This window comes from Pituophis catenifer, unplaced genomic scaffold (genome assembly GCF_029215685.1).
Source record: "Pituophis catenifer annectens isolate HBS135680 unplaced genomic scaffold, rPitCat1.0.hap2 SCAF_1, whole genome shotgun sequence".
In the NCBI taxonomy this organism is placed as follows: domain Eukaryota; kingdom Metazoa; phylum Chordata; class Lepidosauria; order Squamata; family Colubridae; genus Pituophis; species Pituophis catenifer.
In genome coordinates, this window is record NW_027256881.1 from 42,199,074 (window position 1) to 42,219,028 (window position 19,955).

At 42.3% G+C, this 19,955-nt stretch overlaps 1 protein-coding gene across 5 annotated transcripts in view; it reads right to left on the minus strand.

Moving 5' to 3' along the window:
- Positions 1 to 19,955, minus strand: part of PPM1B (protein phosphatase, Mg2+/Mn2+ dependent 1B) — a 92,746-nt gene that overhangs the window by 47,632 nt on the left and 25,159 nt on the right. For 4 of the 5 annotated variants that reach the window (XM_070932363.1, XM_070932361.1, XM_070932359.1 and 1 more), the window contains exons 2-3: positions 5,552 to 5,693; positions 955 to 1,822 (exon numbers count right to left, since the gene is read on the minus strand). In XM_070932363.1, coding sequence (XP_070788464.1) covers positions 955 to 1,800 — 846 coding nt within the window. In that variant the 5' untranslated portion in view covers positions 1,801 to 1,822; positions 5,552 to 5,693. Of the gene's footprint in view, positions 1 to 954; positions 1,823 to 5,551; positions 5,694 to 14,945; positions 14,967 to 19,955 lie in introns of those variants that run through there. The other variant, XM_070932362.1, reaches the window with a different exon arrangement.

The following is a 19,955-nucleotide window of genomic DNA, read 5'->3' on the forward strand; positions in this document are numbered from 1 at the left end:
GGGTAAGGTGGATTTGCTTAACGACCACAATAAATGACCATAAAAATCAAGTTTGACCATGTGATTACTTTAATGGATCCATCGCCTAGCAACAGAAATTCCCAATTGTGGTCATAGGTTGAGGATTACCTAGTGACAAACTCCCTGTCAGTTGAAGTTCTCAACTGGAAGCTACATAGCTAATTATTGGCATAATGTAGTGGATTTTCTCACTTATGATTCTTCCACTACAATTTTGTAATATATGAAGGACTGAAATTCATTTAAATAATTTTAGATACTTGAAATATTTGAGTTATTAACACTTTGAAAATGAGTTTCTGTTTTAAAAAACATCAAATATAAAACATCTGTGTTACATTCTACTTAAGAGTTTTAGAAAACTGAAGATTGGATATTATTTGTTTACAAATAATGAGCAATTTGAATATATATAAATTTTTGTATCATTAATTCTGGAAATTTTAAAGCTTTACCCTAAAGGCTATAAATGCACTTTAAATAGTAATGTGAATTTCATTATTATCAAATGTAAATCCTGGAAAAATCAATGGTAATAATACTGGTTTGAGTGGGGAGGGGAAGAGATTAAACAATGAGCACCAAAGCACAATTTCCAAGCATTTTTTTTCTTGAAGAAACAATATTGCCTTTGCTTCCAGAAAAGAATCTAACTTTGGAGTATTTTGAATATTCTCCTTCGAGGGTAAATATAAATGTTAAATTTTAAGAGTAAATATAAACTAGGTTGTAAAAAATTTAAAAGTGCTATTTCGATTGTATAAAGTACATTGCCAAGCCCAAATAAAAGCAGGTGAATGCTTAGTAAGACTGCATCACATGAAGGTGGACTCATCAATAACAAATCTATGCTATTTTTAGAATTAATTTTTGTTCAGTTTGAACAGTAAAAGGAACATCCAAAATAATCTTTAGTCTGAAAAGTTTACGTACCTTGTGTAAACAAGTATCCACTACCCAATTGCACACTTTTTCCAGATCATCCGATACTTCAAGCCTAGATTTAACGAATTCACAGAGCTCCTCGTTGCTCATTACATCCCAGATTCCATCACAAGCCAAGACAATAAATTCATCCTCTTCAGCTCTTACAATTTCATAAACCTCTGGTTCTGGAGAAACAAGTTGTTCTGTAGGACCTTTTCCATCAACACATTTGTAGTCATAGTCCCCCAGAGCACGAGAAACTGCTAATGAGCCATTAACACGCTGAATCATGACACTCCCTCCTGCATTCTGAATTCTCTCCTTCTCCCTTGGATTGCAAGGCTTGTGATCTTGTGTTGAAAAACAGACCTGTCCATTCCTATATAGAACAGCACGTGAGTCTCCACAGTTGATAAAATAAATGTGCTCAGGTGAAATCATAACGCCCACTGCTGTTGAGCCACTCCTGTCCATGCCATTTCTGAGGTCTGAAAAATTGCGCATATATTCATCAATTTTCAAAAAGCCAGTTCTGATGCCGCTCTTAACATTTTCTACTGAAGGTTCAAGAGCACAGCCAGGCTGTTCTGTTCCCCTGAAGTCTTCATTGTTAGTGATATGTTCTAATAAGTGGTTTGAGCAGTAATTTGCCACGCGAGATCCTGCGTGACCATCATAAACAGCAAAGAAAGACCAGTCCTCCAAACCGTGAGGAATTCCTACAACAGCTGTGTGAGCATCTTCCATTTCAACTCTCCAGCCTTGCATACTGCTGAGGCCATAACGCAGGCCATTTCCTGCCCCGTGAGCATTATGTTTCTCAGTTTTTGGTTTATCCAAAAATGCGCCCATGTTTCCTAATTTACAAAGATATCTGCAAAAGAAAATGTGATCCTGAGTAGAGTAAGTATCCTAATACAACATAAAACAAGGAAAAGCAAAGTCCAGCTATGCAAAGTCTTTCAAAACAGCCAAATAATGATAATTATTTCAGACTACTTGGGAAATATAACCTTCTTATAGAATGCACTCTATCAAGAATTCTATTCAGTCCTTACCCATTCCATTTTATTACTACTACTACTACTATTATTATTATTATTATTATTATTATTATTATTATTATTATTATTATTATTATTATTATTATTATTATTAAAAATTTTATACCGCCCTTCTCCCGAAGGACTCAGGGCGATGTACAGCCATATTAAAACAAACATATACCCATAAAATTTAAAAAAACAATTTAAAATATATAAAAATTTGGCCTTGTATTAAAAACGACAGACACCCAATTAAAATTCATTTCCTAAGCCAGCCCGGCCTGTTGGAACAAAAGAGTCTTAAGGGCACGGCGAAAGGTACGTACATCGGGGATCATACGGATCTCCGGGGGCAGTTCATTCCAGAGGGCAGGTGCCCCCACAGAGGAGGCTCTCCCCCGGGTCTTGCCAGTTGACATTGTTTGGCCGACGGCACCCTGAGGAATCCCTCTCTGTGGGAGCGTATTGGCCGGTGGGAGGCTATCAGTGGCAGAAGGCGATCTCGTACATACCCAGGTCCATTTTAAAGAAACAAATGGCTTTCAACCAGCTTTCTTAGTTAGCATTAGTTTTAGCTTTTCAAAATGAATGTAAAATGTTTGTTTTAGCTGACTAGAGCGTCCTATTGACAAAATAGCCCAAACATTGAAATACACAGTAATTATCTTTTTGTTACTAAATAATAAAAAATGTACAAATCACAAATCCCATCTTACATCTGCATGTCATATCTGTAAATTAGCCACAGTAGTTTTAATATGCATAGTTTTTTTTACTTATTCTCCTATTTTAAGTATGAAGTAGCAGATACATATACATACTTCCCAACTGTAATCAGTAATAGTTGAACAGAACACAAGCATGTGAACTCATATATAAGAATAAAGGTTAAAACAGTACTCATGGTAATTAAAATAGCATTTAGTAGCCCAACATCTAGAGTTCAGACAATTTCCTTTTTAGCACAGCTTTAAAAAAAAAAAAGAGGGGGGAAGAGGCAGCCATATCTTGCAACAACTTAACTATAGGGCTCTGTAAAGCAGTGGAAATAGGTGCTTTGTAAATCATGTTAGCATCACAAAGCTATATTCAAAAAATAAAAACAATTGCAACTTTTACAAGGCCTATGCTACTGCTTCAAAAGCTGTCCCCAATCGCCTCTGGAAATTTGAGCATGCATTTGGCTGCTTTAATGCTCTGAAGAGAACTGCTTCTCGTATCAATACATTTTACAAAATACAGTACTTCTTTCAAACATTTTCTACAATTCCTGAAAACAGTACATATTTTCCCCAAAGCCAACATATTTAAAAAGAATCTACAGATCAGACAATTCCAAAGGATATAGTGAACATCAATCTTTTCAAATCAATAGTATAAACTAGATGGCATCTACAATATTCTATGTATCAATGGTGTTCAGAAATCAAAGATCAGTCCCAAATAACCCTCCTCACAACATCAGCTTACTTACATACACTGAGTTACATAATAGATAGAATTGTTCCTGACTGACAAAAAAACATCTAAAACTTGGTTAATATATGGTATATGTCCATGATGGTGAACCTATGGCATGCGTGCCACAGGTGGCATACAGAGTCCACTCTGCGGGTACGCCAGCCGTCGCCACAGCCCAGCTCCACCATGCATACGTGCATGAAACTCGCCGGCCAACTGGTCTTCGGGTCTCTGCTGAGCATGCGCAGGGGCGGGGCGCATACACAGGTTGGTGCAGGCGGCTTTCCAGGCCCAAAACTGGGCATGGGGGGGGGGGCGCCTTGAGGAGGCAAAGAGGCTGCAGTGGCAGGCCGTTCACACCAGCAAAGAGGCAGCGGCAGCAGCGGCAGGCCACTGTCTTGGAACAGAGTCGTGCCCAGCTGCACCAACAAATGCCGCAAGTAGCCGCCCACTGTGTTTTGGCTTCCAGGTTAATGCAGGAGGCTTTCCAGGCCCAAAACGGGACACAGTGGCACTGTGCAAAGCCCCTCCATGCCGTTTTGGGCCTGGAAAGTCTCGTGCACCAACCTGGAAGTGAAAACGGGGCCTAAGGGTGCATGCGCAAGGGGGCTGGGGCATATGCGCTGGGGATGCACATGCATGCACTAGGGGGCACATGCGTGGGGGGGATGCTCAAATTGCATTTTGGGATTCGGGCACACATATGTGCATTCACACACTTGCACACGTGCTTTGGGCACTCAGCACCAAAAAGGTTAACCATCAGTGGTATATGATGCACAGAAGAATATTGTTTAACTATCAGAGGTTACAACTGCTATTATACAGGTAGCCATTCATTTGGTGACCAAAGTTACAACATCACTGACATCAGTGACTTGTGATCAGTCTTCACTTAAAAGACTGTGATCAGTCTTCACTTCCCTCCTGGACTACTGCAATGCTCTCTACATGGGGATCCCCTTGAGGAGCACCCAGAGGCTCCAACTGGTGCAGAATGCGGCCATGCGGGGGATTATGGGAGCGATGGGGCGCTCCCATGTGACACCCCTCCTGCACGAGGTGCATTGGCTTCTGGTGGTCTTCCGGGTGCGCTTCAAGGTGTTGGCTACCACCTTTAAAGCGCTCCATGGCATAGGGCCTGGGTACTTACGGGACCGCCTTCTGCCGCCGATAGCCTCCCACCGGCCAGTTTGCGCCCACAGAGAGGGACTCCTCAGGGTGCCATCAGCCAGGCAATGTCAGCTGGCGACCCCCAGGGGGAGGGCCTTCTCTGTGGCAGCACCTGCCCTCTGGAACGACCTGCCCCCGGAGATATGGAGGATATCAGATTTCCGTGTTTTTCGCCGTGCCCTCAAAACTTTTCTATTTCATCAAGCTGGGCAGGCGTAACCCCCCCCTTTAGATATTTTTAATTGTAAATGGATTTTAGTTGGGAAGTTTTAAATTTTGGGCCAAAATTTGTTTAATTCTTTTAAAATTTTAAATTTTGTATTGGGATGTTTTTTATTCTAGGCTGTGCACCGCCCTGAGTCCAGCAGAAGGGCGGTATAAAAATTCAATTAATTAATTAATTAAATAAATAAATAAAACTATTGCATCCCCATGGTCACATGGTCAAAATTTGGGCAATTGGCAACTAGCATGTATTTACAAGAGTTGCAGTGTCCTGAGGTTAGGTGATTGCTATTTGCAACCTTCCCAGCCAGCTTCAGATGAGCAAAGTCAATGAGAGAAGCTGGGCTCGCTTAACAATCTGTGATTCCTTTAACTACATTGATCTGATTAATGACCATGGGAAAAAGGATGTAAAATTGGGCATGATTCACTTAACTGCCTTGCTTACCAAAAGAATTCTGATCCCAATTGTAGTTGTAAATTGAGGATTATTTGTATTTTTGTAAATCTGAAGCTAATGGACTTCAATTAAGAACGATGCTGAAACTGAAAACTCATAAATATGGCAGAGAATAAGAAAACAGAACATCTTAGGCTCATACCTGTTCCAAACATAGTCTATGAATAAATTAAGTTCCAACAGCTAGAGATCAGTTATGTATGCTATTACATCTAATTAACCATCAAGAAATATTTACCTGTTAACTGTACTACTGCCAATTTTTGTTCAGTTCTAAAAATTTATGGTTTACATTCCTTCAGCCAACAGGCATAGAACAGATTAAACTTGAAAGCCTTCAAATCATGCAGAATGCAGTACTTCCTGTAAATTGGAATTTCCTAGGAAAAGAGATAATATTAATTAGAACATCATATTGCAGAATGAATTTGCAGTTTAGGAATGCATTATTTTGCTATCTTTATTACAGTTTCAGACACATACAATATTAAGGTTTCTTTATAAGGCTTTATTAACATTACATCAAAACTTTCAAATAATTTGACCGGGTACCCTGTCACTGAAAAACCGACTATTCATGGTACAGCTCTCTTCTAGGATAGACTAAAATACCCTTAAATCAAGTCAATGAAGTAAAGGACCAATCTAAGTCAAAATATATCGCTAGCTTTAAAATACCATATTTTTTGGAGTACAAGACACACCTTTCCCCCCCAAAAGGGGGTGAAAATTTGGATGCGTCTTATACACCAAATGTAACCCCGCCCACTCACTGGCCCCCACCCTTTGGCCTCTGCCTCCCAGCAATTTGCCTCCTTGCAGCAAGCCGCAAGAAGAAACAGCTCGTTTCAGCTTCAGCACAGCCTAATTAGCACAAGTTGATTGGATCAGCCTCCAGACTCAGCCTCTGCTGCTTGCTGCAAGGAAGTAAGTTGCTGGGAGCATATCGAAAATGAAAGTAAAGCAGGCTGTTTGCTGCAATGAGGCAAAATTGCTGGGAGGCAGAGGCAGATTTTTCTTATTTTCCTCACCAAAAAAGGTAGGTGTGTCTTAATAGTCCGGTGCGTCTTATACTACAAAAAATACGGTAGCTTTAGTAGCTTTAGATGATTTGCAAATAATGAATAACCCAAATGTATGCTCCATTGTGGCAACATTACTAAATTCAAAGGGAAAATTTCTATAATTAGTTATTGTATTAATCAGAATAAATATTATATCTGAAAGAAAAAAAGACTATTTTTCTCCAACCATTTCAAAGCCTTTGTAGGAAGGCCTAGAACAGATTGGAATTACTTTCTCTCCTTTCCAATGAGAAAAAGTATTTCATAACAGAAATATTAATTTATACAACCTGTATAAAATAAAACAGAGGTGAATAACCCATTAGGCTACAGGAATGAGCTGCAAAAATCCAGGTGATAAATAAAGAGTTTTGATACTTGTTGGATATACTTTAATCTCTATAGACTGCTGATAAATTTTGGCTATATGAAGATATACTACTAAAATGACAGAGAATTGAAAAAATAAGATCAGCAAGCTGTGCAAAAATATTTTCCAATGTATTGCTGCTGCTTTCTGAAACCAGTCTGTCCCCTCCCTTTTTTGCTTACAAACACTGCTATCCACTGCAGCTGCTTTTTACCCTACACTTAATGCTACGAATTTGCCAGTTAATTTCTGTAAGAGCATGACTAAGACTTCATCACACCCCTCAATAATTTGCTATTAAGAAAAAGCAGATTTCCTCTTTTCTTTAATTTCATTTTCCACATTAATATCCCTTCCCTCTTATTCCAATCCTCTGGCCTCCGAATGTATAACAGAGGATTTATCAGCACACTGAAAAAACGTGGCATTGCAGAAATTAATTGCATATGATGCTGAATGGAACAAAATATTAGATCTATGGATTTTACTAAGAACAGGGGATAGACACTTTAATATGTATGCGGTAAAAGATAAAAGTTAATATATTCAACAAGGAAAGACTATTAATTATTTTATATCCCCATCCCCATCCATCCATCTACAATTAATCTAACTCAAATCATTTATTTAAAGATTTAATTTTAATTCTTCTAAGTTTTTATAGGGGATCCAAGCTACTATGTGAAGGCAAAATACAATTCTTGACACTGAAAAATATAGTGCTTTCTAATGTAAAAAAATAGTTTTGGAATATTTTCATAAACTGCATGGTCTGCAAATAAACATTCAATCTGAATTCATGCAAGTTCCTGTATTTTCTGCAAAATGCATTATATATCAAACAATGCCTTGTTATAGAGCACAATACATACATTTCTTTTTCTGTTTTCCCTATTCTTTCTATAAAATTTTTAAAAATTACAAAAATAGTAATACATATTAAGCATAGTATGAAGCCTAATTTTGACACAACATAAAACAAAACGGAAATTCCAGTTCGTCTAAAAAAAAAACTCTCAGAATCTGTCTGTTGGAAGGGATCGTTTTAGCTAACTCCTTACTAATTCCAAATTAAAGCATCCATGATAAATGGCTGTCTAGTCTCACACAAATACATTCATTGGACAGGAGTCCAACATCTCTCTTGTGTCCACTGTCAAACTCTTTTCAGTTAGGAAATCTTTTTCACCCTAAGATTTCATCATGATCTGTCAGTCTGTAACTTAAATCTATTCTATGTCCTGCAATCTGGAATAGCAGAAAACAGACCCTGACACTTTTCACTGCAATAGCCTTTCAGCTATTTGAAGTGTGCTATCATATCTTCTATCATCTTCTCAAGTCTAAACTTTTCCAAGTTCTTCAAATCTCAAATCACATGACTTTTTCAACGATGCCAAGCTGTCCTACTTTCTGTACTTTGGAGTCCTCTGTGTTTATGAAATTTCATTTTGTTATTTCCAAACCATTCCTTCAATCTCTCATAATCATTTTAAATTTTGTCTTTATAAAGTATTACTTTAGAAGCATTTCTCACTCAAATGAGTGTACCTCTCCACTCATATAAAAACATTCCATTTGAATGAAAAGCATTCCATTTTATTATACTCTACCCAATAACTGATTAAAATTTAATTTAATTAAAAATTAAATATAAAAAGTAGTGAGCTAGTAATGTATCCACTAAATAGTCTTGCTAAATAGTCTAATAATAGTCACTAAATAGTCTAATTTATTTAATTAGAGTGCAGCATGCATTGGCTACTTGTTAAAATGCTTTAAAGCTACTTGAACAGTATTTCCCTAATCTTTAGTCCTGGGTTTATGGACCGATCAATTAACAACTGTGTGAATTTACGGTGTCGTAAAACATCACACTGTACCCTTTCTTTTTGTCTACTTTAGGGAAATGCTTTGAGATGACTGGGCTGCAAAATTTTAGTGTCTTGGGAGAAGTGGATCATAGTATAGATTCTACGGAGATTCTCAGTCATCCAGGTCATGGTTGTCCCAAAGGTGCTTTTCAAAAAAACTCCTGGACTTTGTTTTTTCCTTGAAGATGTTTTACTTCTCAACTGAACTTAACAGTTCAGTTCAAAGAAAGTCCAGTTGCCTTTTGAAAGTACCTTTGGGACAGTCATGGTATAGCTTTCATTATACTTGTTACTGAGCTCAGACAGAGCAGAGATAGAAATGGTTGAGAGAGACAGATCACAGGATGCCATAAAGCTCGGTCTCGCCTGCTCTCCCTATTTAATATCTACATGAGACTACTGGGCAAGGACTTTTTGTTGTTGTTGTTAGTTGCAAAGTTGTATCCGACCCATCACGACCCCATGGACAACGTTCCTCCAGGCCTTCCTGTCCTCTACCATCCTCTGGAGTCCGTTTAATCTCACGCCTACTGCTTCAGTGACTCCATCCAGCCACCTCATTCTCTGCCGTCCCTTTCTTCTTTTGCTCTCAATCTTTCCCAGCATTAGGCTCTTCTCCAGTGAGTCCTTCCTTCTCATTAGGTGGCCAAAATATTTGAGCTTCATCTTCAGGATCTGGCCTTCTAAAGAACAATCAGTGTTGATCTCCTCTAGGACTGACCGGTTTGATCACCTTGCAGTCCAAGGGACTCGCAGGAGTCTTCTCCAGCACCATAGTTCAAAGGCCTCAATTCTTTGGCGCTCAGCCTTTCTTATGGTCCAACTTTCATTGGGTCCATACATTGCAACTGGGAAAACCATAGCCTTGACTATACGCACTTTTTTTGCCAGGGTGATGTCTCTTCTTTTTAGTATGCTGTCTAGATTCGCCATAGCTTTCCTCCACACGAGCAAGCGTATTTTAATTTCTTGGCTGCAGTCCCCATCTGCGGTGATCTTGGAGCCCAGGAAAATAAAATCTGTCACTACCTCCATTTCTTCCCCATCTATTTGCCAGGAATTAAGAGGGCTGGATGCCATGATCTTAGTTTTCTTAATGTTGAGTTTCAAGCCAACTTTTGCACTCTCCTTCTTTACCCGCGTTGAGGCTCTTTAGTTCCTCTTCACTTTCTGCCATTAGAGCGGTATCATCTACATATCTGAGGTTGTTGATATTTCTCCTGGCAATCTTAATTCCAACTTTTGATTCATCTAGCCCTGGCTTTCTCATGGTGTACTCTGTATAAGTTAAATAGACAGACCTTTTTAAACTCATCATCATTGAATCCCTGGCCTCATTCCATCTTCCCCAGGCGGACTTTTAGGGATGTACTCACCGGCTGAGCTTTTTGCCTTGCGAGACTCCCCCCTCTCGCAGGCCTGGCCTTCTACGTTATCGAAGGCCTACCTCGATGACGAGTTTTGGAACCCAGAGAGGTGGCATGCCGCGAAGAGGGGGTTGAGGGGTGTTTTATATGAATTTTAACCAATTTTTTAAGGGGTTCCGGGGGGGAGGGTTGGATTAGAAGTAGGGCTGTGGGTATGGGGGATAACCCACTAAGGGGAGGGCCGGATATGGCTGTGAAGCACGGCATGGAGGGTGGGGGGGCCGGGGTCGAGGGGGGGACTAAAGCATATCCAGATAAAGTTTCTACCATCAGTACTGTGGGTGGGAGGGATAGATATGGCGGGAGCAGGGGGCCATATCGTGCTAGAGGAGCACGCACCCACTATCTACGAGCGGTGGTGCACTCCGGCCCCCAAAACTCCACTCGTTCTCCAGGTTGCGCAGACCCTCAGGGCCCTGGCCTTCGGCTGATGTTGTGCAATGCCAGGTCTGCCGTAAATAAAGCCCCCCTCATTTGTGATCTTGTTCAGGAGGGGGGAGCGGACTTGGCAGGTATTACGGAAACCTGGCTGGGACAAGAGGGGGGGTCCCTCTCATTGAAATATGCCCACCAGGTTTCCACACATTCCATCGGCCAAGGTTACAGGGTAGGGGTGGGGGGGTTGCGGTTATCATTAAAGAAGGTCTGAGACCGAGGGAGGCCACTGTTCCTCAGACGGCCGGCTGTGAATCCCTCGTGAGATGGGGTCACGGGGTTCAGATGGGTTTGCTGATCACGTACCTGGCTCCCTGCCACGTGGCAGCAGCCCTGCCCGAGCTACTCAACGTCATCGCCGCGGTGGCGGTTGATACCCCTAAGCTTATGGTCATGGGGGATTTCAACCTGCTGTCCGTGGGTGTGGCGTCCGAGGTGGCTCGGGAGTTCATGGCTTCCATGACAGCTATGGACCTGACCCAGTTAATTCATGGCCCTACCCACACGGGGGGAAACACGCTGGATCTGCTTTTTGTCTCTGGACAGTGGTTGAGTGACCTTGAAATAGGGGATATAGTTACCGAGCCCTTGTCATGGTCAGATCACTCTCTCCTTCGTCTTGACCTTCGAACCGCTGCACCCCGCCGCAGGGAGGCGGAGCCGGTAAGATGGTTCCGCCCCAGGCGCCTGATGGAACCTGACAGGTTCCAGATGGAGCTTGGGCCATTTCCTGAGGCTCTGGCACACGACTCAACTGGAGACCTAGTGGCCACCTGGGATAGGGCGGCCGCTGGAGCTCTGTATCGGGTCGTGCCTTTGCGGCCTCTGACCCGGCGCCAATCTCATTTGGCTCCTCGGTTCACTGAGGAGCTGAGGGAGTTGAAGCGCCGGAAAAGATGCCTAGAGAGTAGTTGGAGGGCCAGTCTTTCTGAATCGGACCGGACACTGGTAAGATCTCATATTAGGAATTACTTAGTGGCGATAAAAGCAGTGAAATGTAGTTATTTTGCTGCTCTTGTTGCGTCATCAGATAACCGCCCGGCCGCCCTGTTTAGGGTGACCCGCTCCCTGCTCCACCAGGAAGCGCGGGAGGACCCCTTGGAGGGTAGAGCTGAGGATTTTGTTCAGTATCTGTATGACAAAATCACTCAGATTTGGGAAGATTTGGACTCCGACTGGGTAGTCTCAGGGGGAGGGACTGGGGCAGGTCTTAAGAATGTTATCTGGGATGAGTTTGATCCTGTGATCCCTGAGGACGTGGACAGGATTCTAGGCAGACTGAACGCGACCACTTGTTTATTGGACCCATGTCCCTCCTGGTTAGTGCTGGCTTCCCGGGAGGTGACACGAGGCTGGCTCCAGGGGATAATAAATGTTTCATTGGGTGAGGGTGACTTTCCCGCCGCCTTGAAAGAGGCGGTGGTGAGGCCTCTCCTCAAGAAGCCTTCCCTGGACCCGGCAATGTTGGTTAATTATCGTCCAGTCTCCAACCTTCGCTTTGTGGCAAAGGTTGTTGAGAGTGTGGTTGCGCAACAGTTCCCCCAGCACCTGGATGAAACGACGTATCTGGATCTGTTCCAGTCGGGCTTCAGGCCCAGGTACAGCACGGAAACGGCATTGGTCGCGTTGGTAGATGATCTCTGGAGGGCTCAGGACAGGGGGTGCTCCTCTGTCCTGGTCCTGTTAGATCTCTCAGCGGCTTTTGATACCATCGACCATGGTATCATGCTGCACTGGTTGGAAGAATTAGGGGTGGGAGGCACTGTGTTGCGGTGGTTCTCCTCCTTTCTCTCTGACCGGTCGCAGTCTGTGTTGGCAGGGGGGCAGAGATCGATCCCGAGGCCCCTCATATGTGGGGTGCTGCAAGGGTCGGTCCTCTCGCCTCTCCTGTTCAACATTTATGTGAAGCCGCTGGACGAGATCAACCGTGGTTTCGGGGTGAAGTACCACCAGTACACTGATGACATCTCCAACCCGGACCACCCCAACGATGCCTTTGAAGTGATGTCCCGGTGCCTGGAGGCCGTGCGGATCTGGATGGGGAGGAATAGGCTCAGGCTCAACCCACCCAAGACCGAGTGGCTGTGGTTTCCGATGTCCCGATATAGTCAGTTGGCGCCATCGCTGACTATTGGGGGCGAATCATTGGCCCCCCCGGAGAGGGCTCGCAACTTGGGCGTCCTCCTGGATTCACGCCTGTCTTTAGAAGAGCATTTGTCGGCCATGACCGGGAGGATTTTTCATCAAGTTTGCCTGATTCGCCAGTTGCGTCCCTTTCTGGATCGGGACTCCCTACGCACAGTCACTCATGCCCTCGTCACCTCCCACCTGGACTATTGTAACGCTCTCTACGTGGGGCTCCCCTTGAGGAGCACCTGGAGGCTCCAACTGACACAGAGTGTGGCTGCGCAGGTGGTAATGGGAGCAACATAGCGTTCCCATGTAACACCTCTCCTGCGCGAGCTGCACTGGCTCCCAGTGGTCTTCCGGGTGCACTTCAAGGTTTTGGTTACCACCTTTAGAGCGCTCCATGGCTTAGGACCTGGTTATCTACAGGACCGCCTACTATCACCAATAGCCTCCCACCGGCCGGTATGCTCTCATAGAGTGGGGCTCCTCCGGGTGCCGTCGGCCAATCAATGTCGATTGGTGGCCCCTAGGGGGAAAGCCTTCTCTGTGGGGACACCTACTATCTGGAACGAGCTCCTCCCGGAGATACAGAGGATCCCGGATCTGCACACCTTCCGCCATGCTCTTAAGACCTTTTTATTCCACCAGGCGGGCCTGGCCTAATCTTTTCCCTCTTTTTAATTATGCAAATTTTAATCGGTTTTTAAATGATTGGGGTGTTTTAATCTGTCTGGGCCAAATTGTTTAATTCGATTTTACTTTGTTTTTAAATTTTGTATCTATGTATTTTTACTGTTTGGCTGTTCACCGCCCTGAGTCCTTCAGGAGTAGGGCGGTATATAAATCAAATAAAGTTAGTAAGTAAGTAAGTAGAGCGACAGTATACAGCCTTGCCGGACTCCTTTCCCAATTTTGAACCAATAAGTTGTTCCATGTTCCAGTTCTCCAGTTCTCACTGATGCTTCTTGACCCGCATATAGGTTTCTCAAGAGACAAATAAGATGGTCTGGTACTCTCATTTCTTTAAGAACTTGCCACAATTTGTTTGATCCACACAATCAAAGGCTTTAGCATAGTCAATGAAGCAGAAGTAGATGTTTTTCTGGAACTTCCTAGCGTTTTCCATGATCCAGAATATGTTGACAATTTGATCTCTAATTCCTCTGCCTCTTCGAAATCCTGCCTGTACTTCTGGTAGTTCTTGATCCACATACTGCTGGAGCCAAGTTTGTAGGATTTTAGCCATAACCTTACTAGCGTGTGAAATGAGTGCAATGGTGCAATAGTTTGAACATTCTTTGACATTGCCTTTCTTTGGAATTGGAATGTAAACTGATCCTTTCCAATCCTGTGGCCACTATTGAAGTGTCCAAATTTGCTGGCAAATTGAGTGTAGCACTTTCAGTGCATCATCTTTTAAGATTTTGAATAGCTCAGCTGGAATACTGTCACCTCAACTAGCTTTGTTGTTGCTCAGATTTCCTAAGGCCCTTTTGACTTCACATTCTAGGATTTCTGGCTCAAGGTCAGTGCCCCATCGTGGGTATCAGGGATGTTAAACTCGTTCTTGTATAGTTTTTCTGTGTAATTTTGCCACCTCTTCTTAATCTCTTCTGCCTTTTGTTAGGCCCACTGCACTAGGCTGAAGGGGCGTCTCAGGGATGTGGGGGTGGACACGGTGAGGCTCAGCTGCCTTTTGTTGCTCTGGGCTGGGCAGCAGTTCAGCTTTCCCAGCTGGCCATGACCCCCGATCCCCACCTACTCTTCCTTTTCTCCCGTGGCTGGTGGTAGAGAGGAAGGCGAGCCATTGCTGCTTGTCTCCCCCCCCCCCAGCCCACATCTTATCCCCTGCCCAGACTCTCCACAGCTGCTGGGCCTTACCTGCTGGCGGCTGCCAGCAGTCAGGGAGCACGAGGCTGTGCTGCCTGCTTCACTCCTCTGCCAGCTGGCTTCCCCGCTGGCCCGCACTCTTCGACCGAGCACAGGCCTTACTTTCATGGGCAGCCGCGGTGACCAGAGCTCTGTGAGCCCCATGGGATAAAACTGGAAAGTAAGGCCAACAGTGGGGTGGGAAATCCGCCCTGGACCCGCTGTGCTAGGTTGAATGGCACCCTTGGGGAGGGGGGTCTGTGGACGGCGAGCCTCAGTCGCCTTTCGGGCCTGCTTCTCGGCTTCCGTGGGGCCTCCGGGTGCCTGCTACACGCTCGCCCTCCCCTCTGCCTCGGGCCCCGCATCCAGCCTGCAACCGGGAGATGTGTCACCCAGTGCAGCGCTCTTCCCTGAGGATGCCTGCTCACCCACCCACCGGACTGGTCTGGAAGCGGTGCATCACCTTGCGCCCGTCCTTGTCCTCTTCCCGCCCAGCCGCCGGCTCTTTGACGTGAGCAGAAGCTGCGGATTGGAGCAAGTGGGACTGCAGTGCTGGGCTACCACGGATGCAATTCATAGCTAAAATTGGAAGAAAAGGCTGTGTGGCTGTGGTGGAAAGAATTGGAGCAAAACCCGGCTATTTTTTGTATGAGAAGGCATGAGCGAGGCGGTGGCTGCTCTTGGCGGCAACTGAGCCCGCAAATTGGCGTGGTGGGCTTAGTTACCAGTGAGAGCAGCCGCCACCTCACTCGTGCCTTCTCATCCCAACATGAATCTCCCAACACCAATGACATTAGCTGGCCCTTTAAATAGAGCCATGAGACCTGTGGAAAGCATCCCTTTCCTTCCCCAGGCATTGCCAACCTCGGCCCCCAGTAAAAAAAAAAAAAAACTAGAGCAAAAACTTCAATGCAGTATTAAAAAGAAGACTATAGAAAACGGGGCTGCTGTGTATTGTTTAATGGACTGCTAAATTGGCAAAATGGAGGGCTAAATTGGCCACACCAATCCAGTCACATGATGACCTGGCCATGCCCAGTCACATGATAACTTATCCACGTCCACCCAGCCAGTCCAGCCCCCCAACAGTCTGAGGGATCGTGAATTGGCCCCGTTTAAAAAGTTTGAGGACCCCTGGTCTAAACAGAAAAGTGTGTCATTCTCTATTCCATTATCCAAATCTGAAGGCTAAGGGTGGTCATCTTTCTACCTGATCATACCAACGTTCTAATTTATTCACTGTTTAAAATGCCTGAATGAAGAGAGATCTCAATCCATTCTCTTCTTTAAGAAGGGAAGAGCAAACTAAGGATTGATATTCCAGTCTGCAATTCACTCACCAGAAAATCTTAAGTTTTTCCTAAACTCTCTGCTTAGTGATGCTTCCAGATTAAACAACTCTCTTTTTATACTTTCTAAGAGCTACTAGAATCCACATCCTAGGTAACCCTGGTAACAGAAGCTACCAGCATAATGCCTTATGGTACTGGCCAACTTAAATGTGCAGTAAAATACATGGTAGCTCCTTCTCCCTCAAGCGTCTATTCTGGACTTTGAGTTGCAAAAAGGGTTGGGAGTAAAAGAAAGAAGACAGCTTTTCTGGCAAACTTCTTTCTTTCTAATTCTACTTCAATGTGCTTTTGTTAATTATTGCAGTTGCCTATCAATACAAATAAGTAAATGAGACAAATATTGTGTACCGCTGTTTATACTAAGTATTAAAAATCTCATGATGAGGTGCCTTCATTTCTGACTTTGATAATACTATACATACACACAGAGTTATATTTCTCCCCAAAATACAACACAAAAATAATGCAAAACCATTCAAAGGTCACTTAGCAAAGCTTTGCGGTTGTTACATTTCCCAAAAAGTTCATCATGGCTCCTATTTCAAAGGTTCTCCCAGGTGTCTTCTACATCCAGATGACCACACAACCAACCTTTCTTGGTTTTTTGAGAGGGGAGGATATTTTTTTTTTACTTTTCTAATTTCTTTCATGATGTCTGAAATGTATGCTGATTCACAGATTTTCCAGGAAACCTTTATAGTGAACATAGAATCATAGAGCTGGAAGGCACCTTGGAGGTCTTCTAGCCCAATGCCCTGCCCAAGGCAGGAGCCCTTGCATCACATTAGACAAATGGTTGTCCACTCTTTCCTTGAAAAGCTCCAACAATGGAGCATCTACAAGTGGGAGACAGTGTGAGTACAGGTAGTCCTTGACTTATGACCCCAAGTGAGCCCAAAATTTCTGTTGCTAAGCAATATAGTTGTTAAATGAGATTTGCCACATTTTACAATCTTCCTTGCCAAATTTATTAAGTGAATCACTGCAGTTGTTAAGTTAGTAACGGTTGTTAAATGAATCTGGCTTCCTTATTGACTTTGCTTGTGAGAAGATCACAAAAGGGGATTACATGACCCTGGGACACTGCCACCATCACAAATACATGCCAGGTGCAAAGCATCTGAATTTTGATCGTGACCATGGGGATGTTGCAAGGATGTTAAGTGTAAAACAATGGCCATGAGTCACTTTTTTCAGTGCCATTGTAACTCTGAATGGTCACTAAATGAATGGTTGTAAGTCGAGGACTACCTGTAATAGTTCTATCAGGAAATTTCTCCTCATTTCCAGGTTCAATACTGTATATACAATATACATGTTCAAAAAAGGCAGATAATCCATTGCTCTGTTAAAGCAATTTGCCAGGCGGCTTTTATTCCCCAACATGTACAAACTAAAACATTAACAGCTATTTCTCTTATAGGGACTTACTTGCCCTTTTCTCACGGGGATGTCTAAAAATGCAGCTGTTCTTAGTGGGGAGCAGTCCATCCACATAGGGACTGACTTTTGTGCTTTCAAAACTACCATTATGCACCACTGTTTAATCTAATGCATTATCTACAGTCATTTTTGAGACAGATTATAAATTGCAAATCTTATGGTAAAACATGGCTTAATTTTGAGGATTTGTGTCTTTTTTATTCCACATTTTGCAACATTTTGCTTGCTGAAAGTTCTATTAAACTCAGAAACATGCATACTCTTTGAAGCCATTTTGATTATTCTTAATGAAACTGTTCTTCATATGCTAGACTTCTTTGCTTTGTCACAGATGAACAACAGTTATGATTCAAAAGTGAACACAAAATACTTACTAATCAAACTGAATTTGCAAACAGAACCCAAAAAGGCAATATAATCATTGAGTTTCAGAGATGCTCAAAAACATGTTTTTTACCTACAGCATTAAATGACCATTCATTCAATGGGGTGGTCTATGATCATGGTTTGAGCACTTGTCAACCAACTGGCAGTTATGACAGCTTAAGTATCCTCTGATTGTATGATCATATTTTGCCAGCTCCCCACAAGCAAAGTAAACAGGAAACCCAGCAGGAGGATACAAATAGTGATCATGTAACTGCAGGACATCATGAGTGCATTGGATTCACCTAACAACGCAAGTGGAACTTCTGCAACAGTCAAGTGAAAGCAACAAGAACCACTTGAGAAGAGTCTCAACTGTAGTTTATTGCTAACGAACTATGTTATAAGAATCTCACCAGACTGACTTGCATTCCTTTGGGAATAGCAAGATAAGGCTTTAAGGATTCTGAGTCTGGCCTGTGCCCCTTATTGCAATGCAACAACTCTGAGCTTGGCCCCTCTTGACCTCAAATCTAACTGGAGATTCCACATCAACTACCATTGTAAGTGAGAATAGTTACATGAAATTGAGGCCTCAATTACCATTGTTAAGCAAGGACTTATACGACTATTATACTAGAGAATTATAAGACTATTTATAATTCTGAAGTTCAGAATAATATGCCAAACAAGGATCCACTGTTCTCTATGAATATAGAAAGTCAAAATCTTGTTTCATATATTGATACTTGGTATCTGCAAAGTACCATTTATTCCAGTTTAAATACCCATATACAAGCAGAACAGTTACCAAAATATAGATCATACCATAAGAACTCTGTCATCAACTTAATGAACTGTCTACGTGTCCTTGAGCAAGCCATTACTTAATCACCAATATCAGTATCTTGATGATAATATAAGATTATAAAAATTTGCAATATACTTGAAGCATTTTGACTAAATTCCAGCTAATCCTAGCTTGACCTGGGATTTAAAATTGAGCAACTTTGGCAGGTGGTTGCTATATTTTGCGGATTGTTTTTTTTTTAATTTCATAGATATCAAAGTTATAAAGATGTGAAAAGATGGCCTTCTTGCTTAATTCTTACCCCTCCTGGTTGATTAAATCAGACAGAACCCATGATTAAGGGAAGCAATCAATGCTTTTGTGAATATAAAGTTTATTCCTCTCTTCTTAAAGGAATCCAAGCTTCCTTTCCCTTGTCACAAAAAGAGCTCTAATTGTAAGTTAAGTCTTTAAAAAAATTGTGGCCCCACAATTCTAGATGCATCTAGATGAAATTGATTATCTGGACACATTTCAACTGGAATTTTGCCCAGGTTATAGTACTGTGACTACTTTGATTACTTTGGTTGGATGACCTTCATTAGAATGGGTGAGGTAGGGCTAGTATGCTATATTTAGATTCATTTAAAATTATAATCTTGTTCACGCAAACTAAAATATGAAATACACATTCAATACTAAATACTAAATGTATGTGCATTTCAATACATTTAATTCCTGCCACAATGAACCAACTTAATAGAATTTGCAAAGAGAAGATAGGAGCTGAATTCAGGTCTTTCACATTAAGATTTAATGCTACTATCTTAATGGTACAAATGCTATCATTAATATAATAGCAGAGGATGCTAACCATTAAAATTACTCCACTGATGGTCACAACATTCTACAGATCTGAAACAAAAATATACTGGATCTAGTTTGAGTAATCTTAACAGAAAAGTATTTGAGCTGATTGCCCACCTTTTTTGACTGGGGAATTTTGAATTCAAAAGATCTGTTTAGAATTTAAAGCACTTCTTCACAAATTCAGTGTCACATTTTGTCGTATTTTGCTTGCTAGTACCTAAGGTCTGCCTTATACAGTTGTAAGAAATGTGCTTCATTTTTATTATTGTTTATTTGCCAATTGCATGTGCATTTAAATCAGAACATTAAAAATGCTCTGAATTATTTATTGATATTACAATAACAGATCCTGTCACCTGGGAATGGATTTCACTTAGTAATTGGTGAAAAGAAAAAAAGAGCTTTATGGACTATTCTAGCTCACAAAATAGGAAGTCAGGGTTGAAGAGAACTCACATGAAATCCTTTATAATTCAGCAGAGTTATGATAATAAACGTATTTATCAACCCTTAAATTTAAAAAATGCTAAATACCAATTTAGTTGTCAATGGTGTCAATACAGCACTGACAGCAGTAACATTTAGCAATATATTTTTCTGTTTAAAACTTTTTAACTAGATGGTTACTCAACTCATCTTCGATCATATAACA